This window comes from Marmota monax, unplaced genomic scaffold, assembly GCF_021218885.2.
Source record: "Marmota monax isolate L192 unplaced genomic scaffold, Marmota_monax_Labrador192_F-V1.1 WCK01_AAM20220418_F8-fsc00149, whole genome shotgun sequence".
Classification (NCBI taxonomy): Eukaryota; Metazoa; Chordata; class Mammalia; order Rodentia; family Sciuridae; genus Marmota; species Marmota monax.
The window spans coordinates 825,527-838,883 of NW_026693170.1; the positions used below are offsets into that span (position 1 = coordinate 825,527).

A 13,357-nucleotide genomic window follows, 5' to 3' on the forward strand; every position below is an offset into this window, starting at 1 on the left:
GAGTTCTTTCTGCTCATGTCACCAGCCTTGTGAGTAAACTTGTTCAGAAGTCCCTCTTTTGAGTTGGGCAGTGACAAGATTAGACTCCTGTCCAGACCCTGAGAAGCGTGCCTTTCCTCTTCCCACCCTGTCACTGGCAGCTGGAAAAGATACTGCACCTTCTGCAGCTGCCCAGCAATGCTGCTTCTGGGTCTTGGTCCGCTGAAGGGGCAAAGCAGGAAGGTTGCCTTTGGCTAAAAAAGAGAGTTAAGTGCCAGGTGGTGGGAAGCTCTGAGGTCAGGGCCCCTCCATGGCACTGCACAAAGCCCAGGCAAAGTGGGCTGGTGAGAAGTCCCCACCTTGTGGACAGACAGTTCCACAGAAAGGCAGGCCAAGGCAGGAACATATGACAGGGCAGGCAAGATGGTACCCAGAGACTGCTATGAAAACCAGAGGGGCTCTGGGCATAGTGGCACATGCCTGGAATCCCATAAACTCGGGAAGTTGAGGCAGGAAAACAGAAAATTCAAGTCCAGGCTTCACAACTCAATGAGACTCCGTCTCAAAAAATAAAGGGCTAGGGAGTGTAGCTCAGTGGTAGAGCACCCCCGAGTTCAATCCCCACATACCATGAAACACAAAGCCAACCAACCAAACAAAAACACAGGTGCTCGTGTGCTGCAGTGCCAAGTGAGGCTCTGGCCGGGGCCACTGAAGGTGACCCTTTTCCTCTAAAAGGGTCTTCCTAAGAGGCTGTATGGCTCCAGACCATGTTAACTTCGTGACCTGAGAGGCAGGAGAAGAGGAGCAAAGGGGAAAGGAAATCAAGACAGGGCTTTTCACATCCTTGCCTCCAGGCATCTCCACATCTCACTTCACCGGCCGTAGGGGCAGGAACAGCAGGACCAAACTAAGGCACAGGTAGGGTTAAGTCGGCCACAAGCAAAGGAGCAGGGATTCAGTCCAAGTCAAGTAACAAAACCATGCACTTAACAGTTTTGGGGGAATCTGCAGCTCTCTTGGTACAACACTCACATGAGCACCTATGGTTTACAGAGGAAGGGACCAATCTGAGGTCCCTCTAGTGGTATCTTTCCTTTCCTTCTGTCCTTCAAAACTCAGCTCCAAAAACCAGAGTGTCCATTCTGAAGGCAGGACCGTCCCTACAGCGCTGCTTCCTGCACTCTGCCCATAGGGTCTGCGTGCCCTAGCCCCAGGGCCACACGTGGTGCCGTACTCACTGTGCGCCTCCACCAAGTCGATCTGCATATTGTAGGGGACCAGGGGGTCTGGCAGTTCTGAGAAGAAGCTCTTCATGGCACCCGCCACAGTGTTCACCGTGAAGTCTTTCTCTGCCAAGTCCAGGTTGTGGTCTGAAAGGAAGTCAGACAGTGAGGCTAGGCAGAAGCAACAGGGAGACTGAAGGCTTGGGAGAGGCTAGAGAAGCTTGAAGTCCTGGGGATTCTGCCCAGGGCTCGCCAGGAGTCTGGGCAGGGATTAGGGTTAGCAGAGACAGGGAAGCAGGTGACATCCATGGGTCCTGCTGAAAAAGAGCCCGAGGTCCACAGGCATATGAGAGCCAACGCCTCTTTCCCAGGTTGCTGGGCTGAACTCACCTCCACCCACTGGGAAGGGGAATCGCACCCCTGCACCCTGGTTTTCTGTGCCACTTTCCTCCCCTTGTCTAGCTGTGAAGTGGTGCTGTCTTTCCTAACTTCCCTCCCTCCCAGGATCAAAAGGGGCTCTGCTGAGAGGCTGGCTTGCTGCGAGAAGGCCGTCTCCTTCTCTGTCCTCTATGGGGGAGAGGTGAGTCCACATTTTTCTTCCTCTGGCTCCTGCCTTCTGTGGTACCACTGGCCGCTTCTCTCATTTTCCTTCTCTTGACATGCTTCACTGCCTGCTTCTCTGCAGATACCATCTGCTGATGGATGTTGTGGTGACCATTCTGGGGAGCTGTCAGCTGTTCAGACTCATGCCGTACAGTTAGGCGCCACACCCCCAGCCCTTTTTACTATTTTATTTAGAGACAGGGTCTCACTGAGCTGCTTAGGGCCTTGCTAAGTTGCTGAGGCTGGCTTTGAACTCCTGATCATCCTGCCCCAGCCTCCTGAGCCGCTGGGATTACAGGTGTGCACTAACGCGCCTGGCACCACCACCTTTTCCAGTTAACAGTAGATTGAACATTACCAACAGTGATCCCATGAGTCAGTGTCTCTACCTACCTAGTAGCTGTCAGGCTGTGTAAGTGTACTCTGTTATGTTTGCCCAATGATAAAATTGCCTAAGGATGCTTTTTTTAATTTTTTGGGTGGGGGTATCGGGGATTGAATAAGGGGCATTTACCACTGAGCCACATCCCTAGCTCTATTTTATATTTTATTAGAGACAGGGTCTCACTGAGTTGCTTATTACCTCAATAAATTGCTGGGGCTGGCTGTGAACTCGCAATCCTCCTGCATCCACCTCCCGAGCTAAGGATGCATTTTTCAGAAGCAATGGATGACTGTACCAGTGTGTCCCAGGTCTCGCCAAGAGCTAGTATGACTCTTGAGAGTTCTACTTTGGGAGTCTGGGCCTAAGGCTCAGCTCATCCTAAAACATCTCTGCATTCCCTCACACAGGGCCTTTGTGAAGGCAGCTGTGGTTGAGGCTCACAGCCTCATCTCCACCTGCTGTGATCACCCTGCCCAGCCAAGGGAGGCAAGGCTCTCTCTTCAGGAGAAATGAGCAACCTGAACAGTGTCTGTGGATGGTGATGAGGGTGGCTAGTCTTGCTCAGCTGGGCAGGGGTGTGCTTTGGTTTGCTGACAGGTCTGGTCCCCATGGGGTCTTTTTCTCGGTCCCTGAGCCAGCACTTCTTGGCTGGCTTTGGGTAGATGGGTGGCAGGAGTGCCTGGAGGCCCAGGCCCCACTGGCAGTCCAGCTGTGACTTACCTTGATCGAACTGTCTCTGCAGACTCTCCATCTCTGACTTGTTCCCACTGACCCGGTAGATGCCTTCAGTGCTCAGACCTGAGGAGACATGAACAAGCAGGGGTCTATGAGCATGTCAGGAGGAACAGGGTGAAGCATGTTTTTTCTTTCATTTGATTCTTCTTTTTTTTTTTGTGGTGCTAGGGATTGAACCCAGGGCCTTGTGCATATGTGAGGCAAGCACTCTACCAACTGAGCTATATCCCCAGCCCTCATTTGATTTTTCTACATGCTTCAACCCACGTGCCCCACATTTTCTTTTTCAGTTTTATGCACACCTGTAATTTCAGACACTTGGAGGCTAAAGCAGGAAGATCATAAGTTAAGAACAGCCTGACCAACTTAGTGAGACTCTGTCTCAAAATAAGAAATAAAAAAAGCTGGGATAGAGCTCTGTGGTAAACAGCCCCTGGGTTCAATCCCCAATACTTCAATCAATTCATTAAGTAAAATATTTGTTTTTTTGGTAAAAACAGAATAGAAGTATATTTAAAATAACAGAAGTAGCTGAAGGCAATTTTTATTTTGATGTATAGTCTTGAATTTTTCATTTTTAAAAATGAATATAATATTATATTTTAATCCACTGTTTTCACTTACAAAGTATACTGTGAACTTTTATTTTTTCAGTACTGGGAATTGAACCCAGGGGTGTGCTACTCACTGCTCAGTTATCTCCCCAGCCCTTTTAAGTTTTTATATTGAGATGGCATCTTGCTATGTTACTAAAGGTCTCACTCAATTGCTCAAGGCTGGCCTCAAACTTTCAATCTTTCTGCCTCAGCCTCCTGAGTAGTTGGGATTACAGGTGTGTGACACTGCACCCTGTCTGTGAACTTACTTTTATCAATAAATGTTATACTTTTACAACAGGATCCTTAGGGGCTGGGAGTATGGCTCAGTGGTAGGGCACCTGCCTAGCATGCTCAAGGCCCTGGGTTTGAACTGTAACAATGCAAAAACAAAACACAAAACAAAAAGAATGCCATATAACATGATTCTGAAAATGCTGAAGTATAAGCTACACTCATGGCCCCCACAATTGTTTCTCGATATGTAAGATTATAGAATCTTGGAAAGATGCATTCCTTACTATGTGAATTTGCTATTTATGTTCTTGTTAATTTTCCTAATGAAATGCTTCTTATTTTGTACCAGCAAAAACTCTTTGAATACCAAGTAACTGTTTTTTTTTTTTTTTTTAATTATTGTTATTTGGGTTCTGGGGATTGAACCCAGAGATGCCCTGACACTGAGTCAGAGCTGCCCCCACTTTTTTTTTTTAAATAGACAGGAGAGAGAGAAAGAGAGAGAATTTTTTAATATTTATTTTTCAGTTTTTAGTGGACACAACATCTTTATTTTTATGTGGTGCTGAGGATCGAACTCAGTGCCCCGCGCATGCCAGGCGAGCGTGTTACAGTTTGAGCCACATCCCCAGCCCAACCCCAACTTTCTTTTTTTAATATTTGTTTTTTAGTTATAGTTGAACATAGTATCTTAATTTTATTTATATGTGGTACTAAGGATTCAACCCAGGGCCTCGCACGTGCTAGGAGAGTACTCTACCTCTGACCCTCAATTCCAGCCCGAGAGCTGGCCCTTTTTATTTTGAGACAGAGTCTTGCTAAATTGATGAGACTGAACTTGAACTTGAACTCCTGAGTTGCTGGGATTACAGGTATGTGCTACTATGCCTGGCTCTAATTTTGTTAAATTTTAAGAAGTACATAATTAAAAAAAAATTTAAGTTTTTAAGATTAGTCTTTTTTTGAGGGGGTTGGGTACTAGGGATTGAACCCAGGGGCATTCAACTATTGAGCCACATCCCCAGCCCTATTTTAAATTTTATTTAGAGACAGGGTCTCACTGAGTTGCTTAGCGCCTCACTAAATTGCTGAGACTGGCTTTGAACTTGTAATCTTCTTGCCTCTGCCTCCCGAGGTGCTGGGATTACAGGCATGCACACTGCGCCTGGCCAAAATTAGTCTTTTTTTTTTTTTAATTTTATTTTTGAGTTGTAGTTGGACACAATACATTTATTTTATTTTTATGTGGTGCTGAGGATCGAACCCAGGGCCTCACACGTTAGGCGAGCACTCTGCCACTGAGCCAAAACCCCAGCCCAAATTAGTCATTTTTTGATGGTGTTTTCCACTTAGAATGGCTTTGCCTATTCTTATACCAGGCAGTCTGTTTTTTTTCCTTCGTATACATATATATTTTTTAATGTTTTAATTCTGTGTAACTGATCTGGTACACGTTGTAAGGAAAAAGTCAATAGTAAAAATCAATTACTTAAATGACACTGAATATAAAAATATCAAGTGAAAGATTCATCCCTAACCCCACCCTGCCCCCAGAGGACACACTGTTCAGCCTGGAGTGGATTCTGAGCATTCTCTACTGAGTCCATTCTCCCTGTCCAAGGAAGTAAAGTCTGCTGTTCATACTAAGGTCACAAATCTAAAGAAGAGCAACATCATTGTGAAAAACAAGGAAGAAACTCTAGGTCCCTTGTGAAGACCATGCTGGCTTGCTGAAAGGACACCGATGGGAGGACCAGGTCCTGAAGTCAGTTTTAGGCTCCTGAGGGCCCAGTGTCTCGATGTCAGTTGCCACTATAATGATTGCCATCAGGTAAGATAAAAGTCTGGGTCGCAGACTGGCAGCAGGTGACCTCTGGAGGGCACTGGTGCAGAAGCTATTCTGGCTTTAACACTGCTAAGTGCAGACAGGCCTTTCACCTCAGAGAAAAGGGGGCTGATGGATGAGCTCCAAGGACACTCTGCCGTGTGAGTGCAGCACCCATCTACACAGGAGCAGCTGTGGCTGTGTTCTCCCAACCTGAGCAGGGCCCGTGCTGTGCTGTGTGCTGAGCAAAACACTCCCGTACCCGCCATTCACTTGTTTACTCGTGTCATGACGCCACTTAGTCCTCCACACCTCCTGGGAGGAGATACTTGCTGGGGAGAGAATACAGCTTGAGAACAGCCCAAATTCTGAAAGAAGGGTGAAATCCTGGCCCCCAGGGAGGCTGACAGAGACCAGGGCTTCTGCCACACTCCTGTCTTCACACTGCTCCAGAAGCCAACTGGCTGAGGCGCATGCTGCTGAGGCGCATGCTGCCTCACTACACCCCACCAGGCTAGGGTCCAGGCCATAGTCTCCCCAAAAGTACCATACTTGAGCAAAAAAGCCCAGGGGCCCTGAGCATTCTGCATGGCTCTTGAGACAGTATGTTTCCTACTGTCAGCAGGACCCCATTTCCCATCCCTTGAATCTGTTATTTTACCATAGACTATTTCCTCAGTGGCTTTTTAAAACTACCCGCAGACGCATTTTAAACTTCCTCCCCATTTCACATCTTAGGTTTACACAGAATTACCACATTCTGGGCCAGCCCCATCAGTAGCAGTAGTAGTTTTCACTCCTGCATTTGAAAACAAAGAAAAACTATGTTCTAAGTTCTCTTCCCTTTCCCTGAATATCAACCCTCCCTAATTTGGGGGACAGGAAAAAAGGGCACAAATGGCAGGAGCTTAAAATGTCTCTGATGGTGTAGCAATGTCACCATTCCCAAATCCCAGTGGAAGGGCACTCCCTGCACTACAGATCTGACAGTCTTGGGCCACTCACGTCTTTGGGCAACCTCGACCCTTCACATGGACAGGAATCCCTCTGCAAGTTCTCCTAACGCCACCTACTTCAGCATCAGAAGGCAGAAGACAAACAGCAAATTAGCTATCTGGCAATGATCAGAGGTGTGGGCCTGCTGACATCTCAGTAGATGGATCTCACAAAAATGCAAGCATTTAAAAGCACAAGAGCAGCAGCCCCATTGCATTAATCATCAACTTAGTATTTCCTGTAATCTGGGTGTTTGTTTATTTTATAAAATCTCATTTTAAAATAGCAATTCTGCTACTATCACATTCAACACTACAGCATAATTTAGGAAAGGTATCATTAGCTTGGCTAGTATAATATATCACAACTACTAATTAGACATCAATTAAAACAAAAACAAAACAAAACTGCGAGTAGAACGTGAATACCATGAAGGCTCAAGTGTGTACAGGGCAGGCACACAGGTGAGAACCAGGATGCTGGACAGAGCAGGGCAGTGTGCCAAGGGGCCCGAGACCAGAGCAGGAGAAGAACAAGAGGCTTGGAGCAGATTTCTTACTAATAGTGACATGCACACACGACGCCTAATCCAGACTCTCAATCCATCCGAGAAAGCATCAACCTTAATTTCAGAGGCATCCCTCCCCACGAGGACTCACCACAGACGCACTCCTCACTTCACTAAAGTGCAGCCCCATCTACAGGCCTTTTTCCTTTCTTTATTTTTTAACTTTTAAAAACATTTTATTTTTTAACTGTAGATGGACACAATATTTTTTTTATGTGGTGCTAAGGATCGAACCCAGTGACTCATGTGCTAGGCAAGCAAGCGCTCTACCACTGAGCCACAAACCCAGCCCTCTTTTCTGTTTTTAAAAAACTTTTTTTTACTGGTTTCCAATGTCTTCTATGTTTAAGTTAATCTTCGGGACTAGAACAAGAAAAAGTTCAGAATGGGCAAGGTCACTATTTTCAAATATCTGGGCTGGGGATGTGGCTCAAACGGTAGCGCGCTCGCCTGACATGCGCGCAGCCCAGGTTCGATCCTCAGCACCACATACAAACAAAGATGTTGTGTCCGCCCAAAACTGAAAAATAAATATTAAAAAATTCTCTCTCTTTCTATTTTCAAATATCTGAATGACTGCCATGTAGAATAGTCTTGTTTCAGTGGCTCAACGGAACAGAGTTAACGAGTAGAATAGAAATTACAGAATGACAAATATTCTCTCAATATAAAGATAACTATTAATAGCTACAGATGTCATTTATTAGAATAAGCCAGGGCTTTTGACCCGCTGCACTGCATAACCATCTGACCGGGATGCTGGTGTCTAGCTCAGAAGACAGCTGCTAACAAGACTCGCCATCAGAAACCATGCACTGAATGCATACTATGTCAGCTCTCACGGTGCCCTATAAGAGAGGTTCCAACTACTCCCATGGTGAGATGGGAATGCTGAGGCTAAGAGTGAAGTACCATGCACAAGGTCAGACAAGATATGATCTGAACTTTATAGAGCCTGCAGTCTTCTATTTCATTTTATGTCACTAGGTCTCAAAATTAAGCATGCATCAGAAGCAGCTGGGGGCCTGTTACAGTAAGGCTCTAGAGTCCCAGATTCCATCAGTTTCGAGTGAAGCCCAAACATCTACATTTTTAACACTATACTTGGTTTTGTTGCAGCTGCTGGCCAGTCGGGACCTGCCACTCTAGAAGGTAGCCAGGTTTCTAAGGTCTCTCTGACTCCTAAATTCCATGAGTCAATAAAACCCAGGGGCAATACAAATGGATATCAGATACTTTAGGACATTTCTAAGAAGTATTAAAGCTGCTGCTTTTTACATCTAAGCAAGTTTCTTAGGTATCACTTAATCTTTTAACCACAGTCATGTATGACTTTCATAAAAAATTAAAAAAGTAGTAGATAAAAGCAAAAAGTCTATTCTGTCTTTCAATAAATATCTGCAACATCTGTCACTCCACTGATTGCCAGGGTTCATTGGGCCAATCTGGCTGGCTAGGCGTGTGTCCATTTCCTCCCTCACCACTCCATGTGTATCCCTCCCAAAGCTGCGAGCTCTGAAGACGGCAACCTTCTCTGACAGAGGTCTTCAGTCAAGGGTATTCAAGTAGCTGTGCTCCCCTGCTAGAATCTCCAAACAAGCTCTCAATAAATACATGCTTAGCAACACACAAGTCAGATAAGTCCTTTACAGAGCTATCAGACTTGGTCTTAAAATTACTTCGGTGACCTCACAAAAGGCTTTGATGGCCGGGTGCAGTGGTGCACGCCTGTAATCCCAGCAGCTCAGGAGGCCGAGACAGGAGGATTGCCAGTTCAAAGCTAGCTGCAGCAATGGCCAGGTGCTAAGCAACTCAGTGAGATCCTGTCTCTAAAGAAAATACAAAAAAAGGGCTGGGGATGTGACTCAGTGGTTGAGTACCCCTGAGCTCAATCCCTGGTATCCACCCCCTAAAACAACAACAACAACAAAACCCAATCAAAAGCAACAGCAACAACAAAAAGGCTCCGATGGATGCCCAGTTCCAGCACTGAGGCCCTCCCCATGGCATATTTTTTTTTAAATACTTTTTTAGTTGCAGATGGACACAATACCTTTATTTTATTTATTTTTATGTGGTTCTGAGGACTGACCCAGTGCCTCACATGTGCCAGTGAAATGCTCTACCCCTGAGCTATAGCCCTAGCCACAGAATTGGTGTGTTTTGGCCTTTGGCTGCCCTGGCTCCTGAGAGAGGCCAGCAGCACTTGGCAGGATGGGTGCCTCACAGGAGCCTGGAAACCAAGGGGGGAGCATCACCTCCTTGGCCCCGGATGGGCCTGACTTTCTGAAATATCCGAATGAGTTTTTACTCCTGGATCCCATGCCAGTCTTTGTGGCCAGAGGTCCTTCTGCAGTTGACTGCGACAGGCCTCACTGATGCTCCTTTACACCAGGACTTGGTTCTGCTGAAGTGTCCTTTCTAGCAGCAAATCAATACTTCCTCCAAGACAAACTCTTTATTTTTTACTTTCTATATTTAGAAAGAAAAACTCAGCACTTTAGTTCTTTGAAAATATCTAACTAGCACCCCAGGACTGACTGAAGGCAACACTAATGGACTTTTCTGGAGGCTGAGTCTGAAATAAACCATTCTTTTTTCTTAGCCTCTAAGGCTAAGGCCAGCAGATCCTCAAGGCCTGAGGGTGCTGAGAGCTCAGGAAGAGGCAGAAACTCACTCCCCTAGCAGCACTTCAGACTGTCTTTCAGAGGACTGGCCTCTGGGAGCACCAATAAGCCTTTCTTTAGGTCCTTCTGAGGACCTTGCTGCAGCACTGCCCCCTCACCTCAATGTAAGATGAAAGGGTAAGGGGGCAGGTGAGGTCAAAAGCAGGTGTGCCTGCATTTCCCTTTCTGTACACAAGCAGTAACAGTTGCCAGTCCAGGGGCTGGTATGTACTTAATGAGATCTTGGCTCCTTGCTCACAGAGCAGCTATTGGCCTAATGATCTAGTGACAGCAGGTGGGCAAGGGCATGAACAGTTTGCTTTTTCTTAATATGTATTTTTTTTAGTTGTAAGGTGGACACAATATCTTTATCTTATTTTTATGTGATGCTGAGGATAGAGAAACCCAGTGCCTCATGCGTGCCAGGCGAGCACTCTACTGCTGAGCCCTAGCCCTTACGTTTCCTTTTGGGGGTTGGGGATTGAACCCTGGGGCGCTTAACCAAGGAACCACACACCCAACCCTTTTTATATTGATTTTTTAAAATCGTGAGACAGAGTCTCACTAAATTGCTGAGGCTGATCTTGAACTTGTGATCCTCCTTCCTCAGTCTCCCAAATTGCTGGGATTATAGGTGTGTGCCATTACGCCTGGCTCAAGGCCTGAATTCAAATTCTGAGTCTGATTTTCACTCACCTGACCATTTGATGGAAGAAATAAGATGACCAATACAAAGTCCACAGCACAAAGCCTGCCATTATTTGTCTTTTTTGCCTATACTCATAGAAAGCCTCAACAGTAGTGCTCCCTGTAGGCATGGTCTAGGTTCTGAAACCTCGGCCCAAATAAGACAGTCTGCAGAAACATATTTAAAAACATGCATGGGTTTTGACACCAAGGTGACTTCAGTTCAGATCCTGGCTCTGCCTTATAGCTAACCTGGGTGGCTGAGAATAAACTACTTCACCTCTCCAAAGCTTGGGATCCTCACCAAAAATCAGGTAAAGGTATCATGCTATAAACTGTGAGATTACACAAATCAAAGCAATCAGTATCACAAATGGCTGATACACTGAAAAGATAACTGAGAATACTAAAATAGCAAATTAACAAGAGTTCACTTTTGGATGTGGCCTTACTATGCAGTGTACTAAGCTCTTCACTAGAATTGCACAGTGAATCCTCCCAATAATTCCTTGAGGTGAATATTTTTATTCTCAACAGCAAAAGGAGGTTCAGAAAGGCCAAGCCTTTTGCCCAAGGCCACAGTTGGGTCAACGGTAGTGCTAATGCAAGCCAGGGTCTCAGTGCTAACCCTTAAAAAGTCCAGGCAGGAGGCAGCCCCTAAAGGCCAGATCCGCTACTTTCCAGTCCTCCTGCCTTATCCAGTGGGAGGCCCGCACCTGCTCACCCACACTCTGTACTTTCTGCTCATCTGTGAGCTGTGAGGTGAGCAGATGAAGCCAGGAAAGACCAAGGTCTTCTCGCCGGCAGGTTCCTGCTTTTTTCCTCCGACGAAGGCCTGCTGGAGGTCCTACTCTAACAGTCCCCAACAGGTCTCCCTGCTGCCTTCCTGCTCTGATGTGCCTGGAATGTCTCTCTGGCTTTTCTCTTGCTGGAACACTAAGGCCCCTCGGCCCCTCCCATGATGGATTGTCAGCTGTCTTCCCCTCATGCTATAAGACCTGCTTCTGCCAGGGCCAGGCCTTCTCCCCATGACAGGATGCCATTAATATGCTATTATGACTGCTTGATTGGGTGCTAGCCCCACAAGCAGGCACTGTGGCTTTATGCATTCCTAATGTCATTGTACGTCTATACAACCATGTCAGAATCTCAGGGCTGAGAAGCAAAGGAAGAAAGATCTGGAGGGGAAGCAACGAAAACCTCGCACCAGGTCTGGGGCATCATATGGCTCTGGCATCTGCTTGATCCTGGCATTAACTGCAAAGCAGGGCTTCTGGACCCTGTTCTGAGCCAAACACCAGGGCTCTATGTTTCCTTGACTTTCAAGAACATACACCTCAGCATGGTGTTTAAGAAACCACACTGCATCTGGGCGAGCGGCATACATCTTAACCCAAGCTATTTGGAAGGTTGAGGCAGGACAATAGCAAGTTTGAGGCCAGACTCAGCAACTTGGTGAGACCCTGTTTCAATATAAAATTTAAAAAGGGCTGAGCCTGTTCTTAGTGGTAGAGTGATTAGCTAGCAAGTGTGAGGCCACAGGTCTGATTTCCCAAAATTGTTGAAAGAAAAAGAAGGAGACTGGATTGGCAAAGTGAAATTCAGGCCAGCCTGGAGATGACACTCTGCCCAATCTGGAAGGGAGAGAAGTGTGACTCAAAACTGAGGTAAGCAGCCTGCACTCTGTAGAACAGGAATGACTGCTCCTAGCCAGTATAGCCAGGAAGCCCCTCCTGCCTGAACACAAGGAGTCCTCTGGGTTCTGAAGTGTGACTTTGCCAGCACACCCACACAAGGCCAGTGGCCCAGTGATGCCAGTATGAATGACAGGAGCTGGTGCCACCACACTGAGAGCTACCAACAAAAAGCCTGCTGGCACATCTGCTGGGCCAATACCCCAGAGCAGCCCAAGCAGACAAGTTTCGTGAGGGCACAGGAGACTTCTCCAGGCCTTAAGGAGGGCAGAGGTTAACTTCATTCAGATTCCTGATTCCCAGTGATCCGTGAAAGGAAGCAAACATGACACCAATGCCAGTCCTGGTCTCTCATTTCTAAGAAGGAGCACTTTTCACAGTCAGAAACACAGAAGCCTTTGGCAGCAAAGTTGACTTCGGTCTCTACAATCTAAGAGAGATATACACTTTTCTTTTTTTTAATATTTATTTTTTAGTTCTTGTCGGACACAATATGTTTCTTTCTTTTTATTTATTTTTATGGGTGCTGAGGACTGAATCCAGGGCCTCGCACTTACTAGGCCAGCGCTCTAGGTTGAGCCACAACCCCAGTCCAGAAATACACGCTTTTCAAAGGTGACCTTGGGGGTTCCCCTCACCAGGCTCAAGCCAGCTAATACACACCCTGCCTTCACTCCAACGCCCATAGCTTCAAAGCACTCACTGTTTCCTGCCTCACGACCTTTCTCCAGGTCATCTCTTCACCTTTACCTCTGTGCTTGGGCTGGCTCACCATGGCTCCCAGACCTAAGCACAGTTTCCTGTTTCAATAACACTGCTTCCATTTATGCAGAATGTACCCTTTAGGGCAGGCTCAGCCACAGGCATTCTACACACACCAGCTTGCCAGACGCCCACAGCCTCCCTAGGAGTTATATAATACCATCACTCACTCAATTATTGTGGTACCAAGGATTTAACCGAGGGCACGCTCTACCACTGAGCTACACTCCCAGCCCTTTAAAAAAAAAATGTTTGTGACAATGTCTTGCTAAATTGACCAGGCTGGCTTTGAACTTGTGGTCCTCCTTTCTCTGCCTGCCAAGTCACAGGGATTATAGGTGTGCACCACCATGCCCAGGAATATGCTGGGGGTTTTAAGGGGTCAGCATATGTGGCTC

General features: G+C 46.5%; 1 protein-coding gene across 2 annotated transcripts in view; it reads right to left on the reverse strand.

Annotated features, from left to right (window-relative positions):
- Positions 1-13,357, reverse strand: part of Arhgap35 (Rho GTPase activating protein 35) — a 121,623-nt gene that overhangs the window by 10,407 nt on the left and 97,859 nt on the right. For both annotated transcript variants that reach the window (XM_046455442.2, XM_058582940.1), the window contains exons 4-5: positions 2,914-2,991; positions 1,221-1,352 (exon numbers count right to left, since the gene is read on the reverse strand). In XM_046455442.2, coding sequence (XP_046311398.1) covers positions 1,221-1,352; positions 2,914-2,991 — 210 coding nt within the window. The remainder of the gene's footprint in view (positions 1-1,220; positions 1,353-2,913; positions 2,992-13,357) is intronic.